We start from the raw sequence: 16,935 nt of genomic DNA on the forward strand, positions 1-16,935 counted from the left end.
CAATCCTTTGCTCCAAGGAACCAGCAGACCCATTGCTCCCTTTGTTTTTGATGAGCTGCGGAGATGTGATTATGTTTTTGTATTGCATGATGGGAGAGCACAGCCACTGCAGCCACCTTACAATGGACCTTATTGCATTATCAGTAGGGAGGGAAATATGTTCAAGGTTGACATGATGGCTAGACCAACCACCATCACCATCACCACCATCTTTCAGTATTCCTACACCAGTTCTGAGCCATCCACAGACACACGTATCACTGAGTCGACAAATACATCAGTCGATTTGCTGCCCACCACATATAAGTTGCAAGAGATGTCGAAGGCTACCCCTGAAGACCTTGTAGCAGCCTACATAAAACTGTGTAGTGCTAAACATGCAAGTGCTTACTCCGTGCAGTGATTATCTTTGACACAATCTCTCTTTGATTTATGTTTGCTCTCTGTTTTGTAATTATTCTGTTGTTTGATTCTAAGTCTAAAAATGTCAAATGAGTTGCAGGAGAATTTATTTATTAAATGTGCAACAAGTTTATCAAAATTATCTTGGTGTGACCCAATAGTGCTTGTTGTGCCCTATTCATGGACATTTTTTGAAAATTGAGCTTTTCATTCTTGAGATATTAATTTTTCAGTTATATTTTGTATGCAAGACTTTTAAAATTAATTATGTCAAAAACTGCAGCTCCAATTAAAGACACATAATAATAAATGAAGTAGTCTTATATTCCTCTTTAAAATGACGCTGTTGGTTTTTGTGTAGCTAGACTGAGCCCATTTTTATTGAATATTTACCATTTTTATTGAATATTTACTTGTTTAAATCAAATTTCTTTCTATTCAAGTTGGCTATGGCTGCCGCCTCCTTTCAGCAGCCAGAATCCACTGGTTTTTCCTATCCATTGAGTGTTACAACTGCTAGGGGCCAAGACACAGGTATTTCTCATATCGACTGCATCCATCAGATGTGCAGCTGTCTGTTAGCATTGCCTGCAGACTCTTGTACCACAGCCTTACTGAAGCTCACCCTTCTTTAGTTGCAAAGTGGCCGAACTAGGCTAGCTGCACCAACTGTCATATAAACACAGAACGCACGCATACTGTCGCTTCTGCATTTATCAACTTCCAGTGTTTCATAGAGGGCTGTACCCACTCAACACCATCTTTTGTCCCAACTATGAGTAATAATGGTTTAAACATGCTTTATCAAAAGGAGAATTTACTTGAGAAAACTGTAAAATTACAAGGAGACAAAATACCTGGCCAGTACATATCTACAGCAAATAAAACTCCAGTATTGGGGATGCATATTTAAAAGTGAAAACAAATTTATGACTTTTGAAACTGTTTGTTTTCTCATCATGGAGGAAAGAAGAAAAATTTAGGAAATTTTGAAGGAGGAGCAGATCAATCAAATCCTCTGATTGAGACTGACTCAGTGACAAGTTTTTTAAGTTTTAAATGTGTTGTCAGCAATACTGACACTGGAATTATGCTTATTGACCAGACATTCTGTCTCCTTGCAATTTAACATAATTTGTGTGTGACACCCAGCTTTTACTTTTGCTTGAAAGTCTGAGTTCTGTTTTCATGTCGCCTTTAAGTACAATATTGTGTAATTTTTTAAAAATCATACCTGTATTAGTCCTCTACCACATTTCATGCATTTTTGCAGGTACCTGTTGATCCAAGTCTAGAATTTCCATGTGAAGCTTCATCTTTGTATGATTACTATAATCCATACAATGTAAGTCTTCATCTCTCTCCTGCACCTGCAACTGGAACAACAGACCAGTACCAGATGGGAGATTTAAGTGGAAAATTTGGAACACTGGATGGATTAACAAGTCTCAACTCAGCGTTCAATGACACACATCTCCCACTCTTTGGTCCATACAGTATCATAGGAAGATCAGTTGTTATCCATAAAAAGAACAAAAACCACAGGTGAGAGAATAGTTTTCAGTAGTTAGATCAAACATGTATGACGTTCATTCAAATGAAACCTGGTCAGTGCATCTATCTTTGCCTTACACATAAGGTGGCACCACGTAACTGCAGTTATGGTGGCACCATCTAGTGGTAGAGAGACTGATGCATGCACACCAGTTGATGTTGCATAGCACCGTGTGGTTTCAAGCCACAGAGAAGGTGGTCACACAAGTTATCATCCGCTACCAAACATGCAGGCAAGTAAGTAGGAACAACAAGGAGTGATTCGATTTTTGGCAGCAGAAGGAGTTGGAGGCTGTGAAATATACTGATGGATGAAGGCTGTGTACAGTGAGTACAGTCTGAGTCATTCAACTGTCATCACACTGGAAATGGTTGCAGAATTGACTGCTTTAGCCTTGGACAACCACAGAATCACTGTGGACAAGATCCATTGGTTGCTAGGTATTAGCGTGGGCCCCACCCACACCATAATGCGTGAAGACATGAACTCTTGAAAAATATGTGCACAGTGTTCTCCCCACCAATAGACCACTGAACAGCGCAATACTCGAATGGCGCTATCTTTGAGTCAACTGCAACATTATCATGAGGAGGGATACGGCTTTCTGTTGCATATTGCCACAGGTGATGAAACATGGTGTCACCATTTTGAACCGAAAAAGCAAGCTTCAGAGCAAGCAATGGAAACATGTGACTTCACCACCTCCAAAGAAATCAACGGCCATGCACACCAGTTCTGGTAAGGTCATGATGTCCTTCTTTGTGGCCACAAGCGTCCACTGTTTGTTGAGTTCCTCGAATGGGGAACTACCATCAATGTCCAGCATTATCAAGCCACTTCACAGAACCTTAGACAAGCCATCAAATCGAAATGCCAAGGCATGTTGTCCAATGGCATTATCCTCCTGCATGATAATGCCCGCCCACACACAGCCACTGCAGTGAAGACGACATTGCAGCAGTTTCGGTGGGAAATGCTGGAACATCCGCCGTACAGTCCCAATCTTTCACTGTGTGGCTTTAATGTGTTTGGACCTCTAAAACAAGCTAATTGCAGACATCAATTTGCAATGGAAGACAAAGTGTGCGGCTGGGTCCAGGCCTGGATCCGACAGCAGCCTACTAGCTTCTTCAAGGATGGAATTGACTGGCTAGTGTTGCAATGGGACAAATGTGCCAAGTTTTGGCGACTATTTATGAGTATGTGTACTGTGTATAACTACATTTTTGAGTTAATAAAATCGTTACCATTACTTTACACTGGGTTTCATTTGAATGCCCCTCATAAAACAGTATATTGCAAATCAAAAGTGTGAAATATATTTCACATGTGTCTAAACTGTGTTTCATAGCAAAACAGTGATTTTTTATATGCCCAGGAGTATTTTGTGAAGTTGCTGTGAACCACACAAGGAGATTATGGACTTTGTAGCATTGTATTAAATAGACAATAGATGTGCTCTAGTGGTTATGTTATCAGGCTAATTTGATTTCAACCAGAAGATTTGATACTGAATGCTGGATGATACAGATTAACCAGCAGTTGATAACATTTAATACATTTTCAGCTAGAAGCATGTCTGGTTAGTGGATGGACCAGAAAAGATGACAAGCATCTGGAACTAGTTACTTTTTATAATACACAAATGTGATATCTGATATCTTTTATCTTGCAAAATTAGCAGCTGTAAGCATGTATCACTTATAGGGCATCCTAAGAATCAAATATCTACTGATAGTTCGTCTGTCTGTTGTTGATTTACATTTTCTCCTGTTGCCTCCTGCCCTGCCATGCCTCTTTTGACTTGAGGTCATGAGTAACTTACTGAAAGTGTCATTTCCTCCAGCTGTTCCCTCTCGTTTCCTTTGTGAAGGGATTTCTATCTGTCACATATATTACATAGGCATGTCTGAAAGAACAGACTTAAAAAGATACAGCACCTGACCGCTTATCAATCTTTCAGTGCAGATGCACAATAATTTCTGACCTCTCACAGGAATACAGGAAGATTGTGAGTGAAGAGACACTGCTCTGTAGTGTGCAGCATGTGGAGCTCTGGGTCAGAACAGAGGCAAGCTCAGATAGCTGAAGCAGGAAATCTGGGTTCGAATCCCAATCTGGCATAAATTTTCATCAGTTGTCATTGAGTTATTTCAGTGCCATGGTAAAGTAAAAGCTTTCCAACATGCATGCCTGAAAGAACAGACACCACACCTATAATGATTAATATATGCACCTGATGGCATATCAATCTTTCATTGCAGAAGCACAATAATGTTCAACCTCTCATAGGAATAAAGTAGGACTGTGAGTAAAGAGAAATAATGGATACTGCACACCACCCTATAGTGTATGACATATGGAGATTTGGAAAATCCAGGATGAAATGTAACAATATTATGAAAAGGAAAGTTGCTACTCACCATATAGCAGAGATGCTGAGTTGCAGATAGACACAATAAAAAGACTGTCACAACAGAGACTGCAGTCATGTGTGTGTGTGTGTGTGTGTGTGTGTGTGTGTGCGCGCGCGCGTGTGTGTGTCGGTCATCTATTTTTGACAAAGGCCTTGTTGGCCAAAAGCTTATTTGTGACAGTCTTTTTGTTGTACTTATCTGCGATTCAGCATCTCCGCTATATGGTGAGTAGCAAATTTTCTTTTCATAATATGGAGATTTGTGTCAGTCAAGGGACATTTTTGGGTAGCCTGTGTGCTTAAGGTGACAGCTTGTGTGGAGGAGAATATCTAGGATAGTATCTAGGTCCACTACAAATTTTTCTTCTGTTGCCATTATTTCAGGGCCCTATTGCAGCAAAAGTCATAAATTTCTTTGTCAAGTATAATTTGTACTTATTCAACAGATTTTCCAGTTGTTCTTACTATTGAGTCATTAATCAGTCTAAATGCATGCAAATCGCCTTCTCTTCCTGCCTGTCTCTCCCTTTACTATTTCCAGACTGCCTGTTAATATTTTCATTCTCAGACACAGCTAGTTTTACTAAGTTTGTCTTTATATTCACATTCCAAATACTCTCAGTTTAAACTTTGTGAAGAAAACAGTTCCTGGAGATTTACTATGACTGTGAATTTGTAATCAGAAAATGTTTAAAGAAAAACTGCATGTAGTAAATTAATACTGTATAAACTCCAAGAACCCATTTTACTTCTGGAAACTTCAAAAGCAAACCTCTACGAGAGAAGTTTCCCAATCCTGTTAAAATTCTGATAATACAATCCAATGGCGAATAAGCTACATCTTTGTAATTGGTCAGTGTAAACAACTTCAATGGCAGATGCCTCAACTTACATGTCTGGCCAAGTTTCACAGTACAACACATAAAGCAAAAACAAATTAATGATATCAATAACTACTGTTAGTGCTGGGATCAACTATGACTGAAGGTGAACAGTCTTTATTTTCAGAGAGAAACATTAAGAGATAGTCTATTACAAAGCAGAAAGAAATTAAATTGGTTACAGTTGTGAGTTTCTCAAAGAGAGGAATGGTTTTGAGTCATATCTGTTCTGGGTTGGCGTGATGTGGCGAAGGCAGTAGTAGCAGTTTGAAGTTGCTGATATGAATCCTATACATTCATCCAGTTGTGTCCTTGGCATTAATATATCATTTTTCCTTACATCCTGTTTCAGCTGGCGATAGTAATAAGTTGCGTAGTACCCATTCATCATTGGCCGGAAGAAAGTAACTGTTTATGCAGCACTTGAAGTTCGCCTCAGGTCAGCTGCAACTTTCGCACATAATACTTTGGCACAGTCCATCCATTGTATTTAAATTAACATTCCATTTGCTACACTTTGCCAATTGTGAAGTTAGACAGTCCATCTACAGTTAATATTCGTGGTTCATCATAACACTGTTCCCACGAAAACAGTCACTTACATACCAATGCAGTTCACATTTTCCACGTTGGCTGTTAGTGTTTTAGCAAACATCATATTTCGTAGTCAAGAAAATGAGCAATAGCAAATTCACAGTTTATGTAATGCAGATCAATTCTAAACTGACGACAATACTGTCTTCATGAGTGCATTGTCACTGCCACAAGCATCATTCTGCAAAAACCAACAGCATTTGCGTAATACAATGTCCATTTAGAATATCCATCATAAAGACAAATTTCAAACTGGCCTAACAAAAGAAAGTCCAGTATTAGTATCGCTTTAAACGCACACCATTACCACACACAGTACTTGCTTTCGTACTGCCACGCTCTTGCACCATCTGCGACTGTCTGCTACACCCTGTTCACCCAACTATTGATACCTCTCTCACTCCACAGTTCTTTTCTGTCTACTGGGTTCCGTTTCACAGAATACATTTAATAAAACTATTGTAAAGACCACCATAAAAAAATCCAAGTTTTTACATAAGGAACTCGTATAGAAAATAGTACAGTAAACATAGTCATACACACTTCATGTTCTACACTATAGAACCAAATGAAAAGTATTCTATGTCATCAGAAATACATCTATGGAGTACAAGGTAGTAAAAGAAAGGGTAAAAAATTATATCTCTTTATTAGCCATGGCATCACTACTTCCACTGGAAAATTAGTATGTATAATGAATTCTATATTCTTAGTAGTATCCCACCACTGAAGACTCATTTTCTGGTCATTCAGTGAAATGTTTAACTTATGAACCATAAGCCAGTTTACACCCAGCAAAATACCTAATTGTAAATTTGGTATCAAACATTTTCTGTTGAAGCTGCATGCCCAGTATTTGAATTTAACTGCTACTTCTTTACAGATTTCCAGATTTCTTTATATTGATTACCTGTACTCCCTTGCAAAATCACTCCCTCGATAGGAACCACATGCCTCACCATTTGCTGTTACTTCTTGTCACAGTTCTTGATTAATTAAACTTGTCTAGCTGCCTGTGTCAGTAAGCAATTGTACATTTCTGGTACTTATATTGCTCTCAACCATAGGTTGTAATTGTTTCCTACTGTGTACTCTTCTTGCAGCCAAGAGTGCATCCCTCAAATGTTTCTCAACTTGGCAACTTATGAATGCTATTGTGCAAGTAGCCCCCTTTCAATGTGTAGCCTCAGTGGGATTCTCAACTACATTACCCACACTGACTTGCGTGCTAGAGACAGCCCTTGATTTCTTTTGTCCAACAAGCCCTGTTGCACCACCCACATTTACTACACCAGTTTGTCTTATTATTCCTTTTGTTCCTTTCATCTTCCTGTCAAATTCTTACAGTTTTCCAACCTTATACTATTCTGTTCTAGTCTTATTGGGTTTGTAATGTTGTTGTCACTACATATTTTGATTTATGTAAGATGAATCATAAAAATCAGGCTCTCTGTGATTGTTTCCAGCCCCATGAACATAATTTTATTTGATGTACATGGTTACCCCAATTCTGTTCTAATTTTGATCTCTGCTGAGTTCTGTAACCCTGCTCCCCCATGACATTACCACACTCCAATAATTTATTTAACTAATCAAATTAATCTAGCAACTCCAACAGTTGTTGCCTACTTCCCCATGTATGATAAATAAGTAATTTCACCATTTTCAATTCACAAATTGATTCATCTAGATACCTAGACAGGTCAAGATGCCATTCTACAAAATTATGTAGTCCACTCCATGAATCATTATAAAACCTGAACCTCAACCTCTGTTGTGCCCCACTTGACCAATATTTTGATTTGAATTCTCTTTCAAATTGGCAGTATGTTATAAATCTGACTGCATTATGTAATCCCCACTGGAGTGTATTCCCTTCTAGTTGATTCACTACAAAACATGGTTGCTTCTGGTCACTCCATGTACTGGATAATGTTCCATGGAATGCCTTTAAAAATAATATTGGATGTGTCTTCCCCTGTGGATCATATGCAGGAAACTTTTAACTCACTTCCCCAACTCAAAACCAAAATGTTCCCAGAATTAATTATTATCTACTAGTCATGAATTGGTTTGGTTTACTGGGTCCTTACTAAAGTTAGCTTTCCAATAACAATGTTCATGTTCTCCAGAATTCCAATCTATATTTGACCTTGATGCTTTACACATCCCATTGTTCTGTACACTCTCATCATGTTCCTGAAAGGTTGAGGACGACTACGGGCATATAGTTATATGCTATGAATTTTTCTTTATATTACTCCATACTACTCTAAACTACCGACACTCTCACTTTCTACACTCAGATCACATTCACACAATTTCTCAATTGCACAAGTTTGAACATGTGTTTTTTGTTTTTCCAGTTTCTTATCTAAAGATTCTAGTTCTTCCCTGTCCTTGTGATTTTCCCTCATAATTTCCTCACTTTCACTTATCTGATGTGACACAACAGCTGTAATGTATTTTAAATTTATAGTAATATTAAGTAAGTGATTTTTTTTTAAATTCTACATTTAGAGTAGTCATAGCCTCTTTCATGTTGTCATTAATTTCCTGTGTAATATATGCCTGAACCTCTTCCTTAAAAAATGGTAGTTGCTGCTTATAGCACTCCAAGTCCCCTTTTCTTTCTTTTGCCATCTGTTCCTTTTCTTTTAGCGCTCTTAGGTTCCACTCTTCCTTTCCTGTGATCACTGTCTTTATTATCAATTAATATCTGATTCAAAGTATTCTTAATTTCCTCTAATTCAGACATTTCTGTAAAACAAGTTAATACTAAAGTACAACAATAAATATTGTCTATACAAAGAATAAAGTAGCTATAGTCAACTGCTGTGTAGTTTGGAATGTCTGGTGAAACAAAGATCTCTGCCCCCACAAACAACAGTTCACACACCTAAGGTATACTCACTAGGTCCCAGCACTGATGACAGTTATTTGTTTTGTCCAAAGAAGAGTTTCTACATGTATCTTCATTACAACACCTCTTTTTCAATGTTCACAGTCATCCTATCACTTGTAAGCAGTGTTCAAGCTCATTTTGTGTCAGCTGTTTGTTATTACAGTCTATCTACTTGTGTATGTGGTATATCCTGTGGAGCACACATACACAGCAATATTGGTTCCTCTCCAAAATCTTACAGTTTATGTTTGTATATTCTTAAATTGAATAATCTGAATTCTATATTGAGAAATATCAGTATATTGTGACAATGTCTCAAAATTCGAGTATAGTATCCCCGAGTATAAATCTGTCAGTTATTACAGTCACCACAGTATATGAGGTCTGTTGAAAAAATTCCAGAAATTTGTCAACAAAATTTTTCTACACTTACCATTTACTTATTTGGCATGGTCTCCTTCGAAATATTCTCCTACACAATTGATACACCCCTCCCAATGCCATTTCTATGGAAACAGTCTCGGTATTCCTCTTGCTGGATCACATGAAGCACTGTCTCTAAATTTTATTTTATCTCATCTATCAAAGCATATTTTGTCTTTTCAACAAGGTTTTCAACTTTGGAAATAAAAAGTCCACAGGGGCCAGGTCTGGAGAGTACAGAGGATGAGACAACCCAGTGATTTCGTTTTTTGTGCAATAGTCACGCACCAACAGGGATGAATGTGCGGGTGCATTATTGTGATGCAAGAGCCAGAACTGTTTTGCCACATCTCAGGCCATTTCCTTTTCACATTTTCCTGCAGGTATCACAACACATCCCAATAGTACCATCGATTAAAGAAAAATATCAAGATGGCTTTGACATTTGACCTGACCTGATGAGCTCTTTTTTTTTCCCTCTCTCTCTCTCTCTCTCTCTCTCTCTCTCTCTCTCCCTCCCGAAGAATCTTTCCAGACCCTTTGTAAAGACTGAACATTCATCTCAACATCATAACCATAAACTCATGTGTCATCACCAGTTATAACTCTCTTAAGGAACATCTCATTCTCATCTGCACAATCCATAAGCTCTTCACAGATTACAAGGTGAAGGCCTTTCTGGTCTTGACTCATAGCCGTAGGACAAACTTGGCAACAACGCATTCCAAGATGCTGTGTCAGGATTTCATGACAAGATTCAACTGAAATGTTACATTCTTCTGAAATGTCACAGACAGTCAGTCTTTGATTGGCACACACAATTTTGTTGGCGTTCCTCAAATGAGCATTGTCAGTAGACATCTGAGGACATACTGAATGAGGGTCATCTTTAACTTTCGTCCAGCCATTCTTAAACTGTGTGAACCATTCATAACACCGAGTATGGCTGAGCACTCATCATTGAATGCTTTCTGCGTCATTTTGTGTGTCTCTGTAAAGGTTGTCTTGAGTTTCTTGCAAAATTTAATGCACACACATTGTTCCTCTAACTCTGCAATCTTGAAATTTGCAAACTGTGTGATACAATGTTCTACTTAATACAGCAGTGAACAATTACCAACAGATATAAACATGTGCAAGGACACACACCATTGGTGCGAAATTACAAATGTCGTGGAATTTTTTTGAACAGACCTCCTATGTAAGAGTATTTGAGAAACCTTATACAATGCCTAGAATAATAAATTAAAAGAATAACTTGTGTTCTCACGTTCATGCGTCAAATTGGGTAAAGTGATTAAGAGAATATCACTATTGACATTTGTTGCCATGGCAACCAACATATTAATGTGCCGACGTATTGTGATGAGGTCAACTGAAATATTAATTCAGATAACCAGGCAGACAAAGCATCTAATTTGCGTAACACATTACAACACGTTTTGGAGTGTTTTGGGTGGATGTTAGTAGAAGAGAATGCGAATTGCCTAAAGTAACCAGACGTCCTGATTTGGCTGGGACAGTTCTGATGTTCAAGAGTCCAGTCCCCTTGTCTCCATCAAACTTTATTGGGATGCCCAAATGTTCTGAGATTAAGGAATGAATACGGTATGTACATTCAAATGGGTGTTGGTTGCAGTAGTTATGCAGAAATGAAGAGGCTTGGAAACGATAGACTTGATTGGAGAGCTGCACCAAAGTAGTCTTCTGATTGAAGACCACAACAAAAACAACAAGATTAATAAACTTTGCTCTACAGCTCGTGGTCTCACGGTAGCGTTCTCCCTTCCCAAGCACGGGGTCCCGGGTTCGATTCCCGGTGGGGTCAGGGATTTTTCCTGCCTCGAGATGACTGGGTGTTATTGTGTCGTCTTCATCATCATCATTCATCCCCATTACGGTTGGAGGAAAGCAATGGCAAACCACCTCCACTAGGACCTTGCGTCGTAAGGCGGCGCGGGTCTCCCGCGTCGCTCCCCTACGGTCTGTAAAGAAGTATGGGACTCATCATCATCATTAATAAACTTTGTCACCCTCTTGGGCTTTCCTTGCTCTTTGGTACTGCTATGTTCTGTTTATCACTGTCTCAACTGACATATCTGTGAATATTCTCATTTACGTACTTCCAGATTGGTTTAGAGATGTTAGAAATTGCTGGTTTTAGTTTTGGTAACTAGCTTTCACTTTCCTTATCATTGTAGTATATGCTTTTTTCATAGACCAAATAACTGGCCTGTCTTTCACCTTTTTAATACTTTTCAACAATGGAAACTTGGGGATGGAATGCAACAAGTGTCTCTGCTATTTTTACTACTTTTCATACATCTCTATGAGTTAATTTATGCCACCCCCCCTTCACCCCCCCCCCCCCACCACCACCAGTGTTGACCCATTTCTTATCTCCTGTATTTCTTTCAAAACTACATTCAATTGGTGTCTTAAAATATCGCAAAGATTCGTAGCTCTCTTCTACACTGTCCTTCACATAAACATCTCTCATTTTCTTGTGTTACTTTAGCAAGAATTGTAGCCTATTCAGATTTTCTAGTTTATATGGTCTATATTGTGTTGTCCTCATTGTACATTTCATTTTGCAGTTTAGCTGTTTGTCGAAAATGGCCTGCAAAAACAATTTTCACAACCTAAACTTGACTTATTCCGCTAGTTACATGTGCTTGATGTTGTCTGCTTAATTTAATGAAGTCGCACTCACATGTGACACAGTACTGGTGGCTGTGCAGACTTTGATGGTAGTCATCCTGTGCTGTTGTCACACTGCATGACCTTGTACCTGCTTTTTGTTGTTCAAGGTGTAGTCATAAAGTTTTAGTTAACTTGCACAAAGAAATACTTTTAGATAATTTTTTTTGTTTGCCTGCAGGGATATGTCTACAGTCCTGGTACACATTGAAATATCCACATAACAATACTGTAATATGCCTTTTGATCAACCAAAAAAATGGTACAGCTCATTGATAAAGCGGCGTATCATGCAGTAATTAATTTCCTGCATTTTAAGTGAACAATTGCAGCAATTGATTCACTTGTGTCAGGCTGATCCAGATGACTTCTTCATACATGTGCATCTGCAACCATTACCTGTAAAGCACTCAGAGGCTATTTCCTGTTGTACCAGTTATTAGGGCTTCTTCCCATGACATTCATGTAAAGAGGGTGGGAAGAATAACTGTTTAAATATCTCTGTGAGCACTATAATTAATCCAGTCATGTTCTCACAATCTCTACAGGACTGATATGTAGAGAGTTATCATATTTGTAGATTCAGCATTAAAATCTGGTTCTCAAAACCTTGTAAGTAGGCTTTCTCGTGAGAGCCTCTATCTTCAAGTATCTGTCAGTCCAGTTTTCTCAGCACCTCTGTGACAGTCTCGCAAGGTCAAAGAAACCTGTGCCTGTTCATGCTGCCCTTCTCTGTATATGTTCAGTATTCCCTCTTAGTTCTGTCTTGTAGGAGCCCCACACACTTTAGAAGTATTCTAGATTGGACCACACAAGTGATTTGTAAGAAATCTCTTTTGTATACTGACTTCTTGTCTGTAATATTGTACCAATAAACTTAAGTCTGCCAGCTACTTTACCTACATCTGAGCGTAACTTATCATTCCATTTCATATTCCACAAAGAGTTACACCCAGGTATTTGTATGAGTTGGCTTATTCCACTTGTGACTTGTTGGTACTTTAGTGATAGGATACTATGTTTTTCATTTTGTGAAGTGCACAGTTTTGAAGCACGTTGCCGATCTTTGCACCACTTTGACATGCTATAAAGATCTGAATGAATATTTATTCCACTTTTCTTTAAATAGTACTTCATTACACATAACAGCATCATCTGCAAAAAGTCTGAGGTCACTTTGTATATTGTCAGCAAGGTTAATAATATACAGCATGAACAACAAGGGTCCCAACACACATCCCTGGGACACATCTGAATTTACTGCTACATCTGTTGATGTTATACTGTTCCTCAACACCACTGATACTAATTCTCATTTCTGAAGAAACAGTTGAAAACCAACTTTAGCGTATCTGCTTTTGCTTTGCTACCATCATTTGCAACCACTGTCTTGTCCATGAGTGTCTGAACACTAAATATGGGATCACCTATGACCTGTGTTTCTTTAGGCCTTTTGTTTTTTGCTGTGGTAATCATTGAAAGCTTCATACATTGCCCACTTGACAGCCAAATGCATTTCATTCAGAATCTCATAAAATATGGGAAAGGCAACCACTCACCTATAGTGAATCGATGTGTGGAGCACAGTAACACATAACAGAAAACAGCATTCATACTAGCTTTTGAGCACTAGCTTTTTTACCAGCAATAGTACACACATTCACACACAGCACCATACAGGCACCTAAATGCACACTCCCATGGCATAGCAAGACTAATTATTGATACTATGCTTGATTATTGAAAGCAGCTGCCTGAGCTGGTGGAGGTGGGGAAGGGGGAGGGAAGAACGCAAGCAGGGGGTAGCGGGAAGGGCAGGTCTTTGGACAGATGACTTCCTGGTCACACAACAAGACAAAAAAGTACAGAGGCTACAACAAGAGATGTAGGAAGAGGGAGAAGGTGGAACTGAGGGGAAACAAAGTGAGGGGGAAAAGGAGAGAAAGGTGAAGACGGAGGAAGGGAGGGGCGAGAGAAGGGAGAGGGGTTCAGAGGTGGAAGAGGGGGAGGGATGGAGACAGAGGGGGGGAGGGGGGGAGAATGCATAGAAACCTTACAACCATGGTCCCATCACAGAAGTCCAACATGACCTCAAACAGATTCTCAAGGCCTTAAGTCCATCCTAAAACCTGGTCCCATGGTCTTATGTAAAATCACTAAGCAGGTCTAAGGCTCCCATCCAGTTCCTGTTGATCAATCTGACATGATTCTAGAAGATAGCAAAACGAAAGCCAGTTTTAAATTTCACGCTCAAGAAATTGTTCACTTAGGAGAATTGCACAAACATACTGTCATTTAAAGTGTCCTGTATGAATGATAAAGTAATAAGCATCTCTGGCATAGAAAAATAACAGAAAGAGTTGAAAACAAATAAATAACCAGGTCTGGATGAAATCCAATTTCAGTACTCTATGGCACTGGCCCCTGACTTGGCTTGATTTTATTGCAAATATCTCACCAAGCACAAAGTCACAGGTGACTATAAAAAAAAAGCACAGGTGACTCTTGTATACAAGAAGGACAAAAGAATAGACCCACAAAATTATGGACCAATGTCCTTAACATCTGTTTGCTGCAGAATTCTTGAACATATTCTGAGTTTGAATATCATATATTTGTGTGAGAGCAAAAATCTTATATCCACAAATCAGCATGGTTTTAGAAAGCATTGCTTGTGCAAAACTCAGTATGGCCTTTTCTCACATGGTGTATTGCAAACTATGGATGAAAGGCAACAGGCAGATACCATTTCTGAAAAGGATTTGACGATGTGCCCCACTGCAGACTGTTAATGACAGTACAAGCATATGAAAAAGGTTCCCAGATACATGAGTGGCTTGAGGACTTCTTAAGTAACACAACCCAGTATGTTGTCCTCAGAGGTGAGTGTTCCTCGGGAGTGCCCAATGAAGTGTGATGGGACTGCTGTTATTTTCTTTATACATAAATGATCTGGTGGACATGGTGGGCAGCAATCTGCTGTTGTTTGCTGATGATGCTGTGGTGTGCAGAAAGCTGTCAAAGTTGAATGATTGTAGGAGGATACAAATGACTTGAACAACATTTCTGATTGGTGTGATGAATGGCAGTTGGCACTAAATGTAGAATAGTGTAAGTTAATATGGATAAAGAGGAAAGACAAACTCATAATGTTGGAATACAGCATTAATAGTGACCTGCTTGATCTAATCATGTTATTTAAATATCTGGGCCTGTTGTTGTTGCGGTCTTCAGTCCTGAGACTGATTTGATGCAGCTCTCCATGCTACTCTATCCTGTGCAAGCCTCTTCATCTCCCAGTACCTACTGCAACCTACATCCTTCTGAATTTGCTTAGTGTATTCATCTCTTGGTCTCCCTCTATGATTTTTACCCTCCACGCTGCCCTCCAATACTAAATTGGTGATCCCTTCATGCCTCAGATTATGTCCTACCAACTAATCCCTTCTTCTAGTCAAGTTGTGCCACAAACTCTCTTCTCCCCAATCCTATTCAATACCTCCTCATTAGTTATATGATCTACCCATCTAATCTTCAGCATTCTTCTGTACCACCACATTTCAAAAGCTTCTATTCTCTTCTTGTCCAAACTAGTTATCGTCCATGTTTCACTTCCACACATGGCTACACTCCATACAAATACTTTCAGAAACGACTTCATGACACTTAAATCTATACTCGATGTTAACAAATTTCTCTTCTTCAGAAACACTTTCCTTGCCATTGCCAGTCTACATTTTATATCCTCTCTACTTTGGCCATCATCAGTTATTTTGCTCCCCAAATAGCAAAACTCCTTTACTACTTAAAGTGTCTCATTTCCTAATCTGATTCCCACAGCATCACCTGATTTAATTCAACTACATTCCATTATCCTTGTTTTGCTTTTGTTAATGTTCATCTTATATCCTCCTTTCAAGACACTATCCATTCCGTTCAACTGCTCATCTAAGTCCTTTGCTGTCTCTGACAGAATTAAAATGTCATCGGCGAACCTCAAAGTTTTTATTTCTTCTCCCTGGATGTTAATACCTTCTCTGAATTTTTCTTTTATTTCCTTCAATTCTTGCTCAATATACAGATTGAATAGGATCAGGGAGAGGCTACAACCCTGTCTCACTTCCTTCCCAACCACTGCTTCCCTTTCATGTCCCTCGACTCTTATAACTGCCATTTGGTTTCTGCACAAATTGTAAATAGCCTTTTGCTCCCTGTATTTTACTCCTGCCGCCTTCAGAATTTGAAAGAGAGTATTCCAGTCAACATTGTCAAAAGCTTTCTCTAAGTCTACAAATGCTAGAAACGTAGGTTTGCCTTTCCTTAATCTCGCTTCTAAGATAAGTCGTAGGGTCAGTATTGCCTCACGTGTTCCTATATTTCTACAGAATCCAAACTGATCTTCCCCGAGGTCAGCTTCTACCAGTTTTTCGATTCGTCTGTAAAGAATTCGTGTTAGTTTTTTGCATCTGTGACTTATTAAACTGATTGTTCTGTAATTTTCACATCTGTCAGCATCTGCTTTCTTTGGGATTGGAATTATTATATTCTTCTTGAAGTCTGAGGGTATTTCACCTGTCTCATACATCTTGCTTACCAGATGGTAGATTTTTGTCAGAACTGGCTCTCCCAAGGCCGTCAGTGGTTCTAATGGAATGTTGTCTACTCTCGGGGCCTTGTTTCGACTCAGGTCTTTCAGTGCTCTGTCAAACTCTTCACACAGTATCATATCTCCTATCTCATGTTAATCTACATCCTCTTCCATTTCCATAATATTGTCCTCAAGTACATCACCCTTGTATAGACCCTCTATATACTCCTTCCACCTTTCTGCTTTCCCTTCTTTGCTCAGAACTGGGTTCCCATCTGAGCTCTTGATATTCATACAAGTGTTTCTCTTTTCTCCAAAGGTGTCTTTAATTTTCCTGTAGGCGGTATCTATCTTACCCCTAGTGAGATAAGCCTCTATATCCTTACATTTGTCCTCTAGCCATCCCTGCGTAGCCATTTTGCACTTCCTGTCGATCTCATTTTTGAGACGTTTGTATTCCTTTTTGCCTGC

The 16,935-nt window shown here is 39.0% G+C and overlaps 1 protein-coding gene across 1 annotated transcript in view; it reads left to right on the top strand.

Moving 5' to 3' along the window:
• The window catches only part of LOC126177144 (uncharacterized), a 219,088-nt gene that overhangs the window by 155,576 nt on the left and 46,577 nt on the right, over nucleotides 1-16,935 (top strand). The window contains exon 11 of the mRNA XM_049924416.1: nucleotides 1,676-1,947. Within this exon, the coding sequence (XP_049780373.1) occupies nucleotides 1,676-1,947 (272 nt within the window). The remainder of the gene's footprint in view (nucleotides 1-1,675; nucleotides 1,948-16,935) is intronic.

This window comes from Schistocerca cancellata, chromosome 3 (assembly GCF_023864275.1).
Source record: "Schistocerca cancellata isolate TAMUIC-IGC-003103 chromosome 3, iqSchCanc2.1, whole genome shotgun sequence".
In the NCBI taxonomy this organism is placed as follows: Eukaryota; Metazoa; Arthropoda; class Insecta; order Orthoptera; family Acrididae; genus Schistocerca; species Schistocerca cancellata.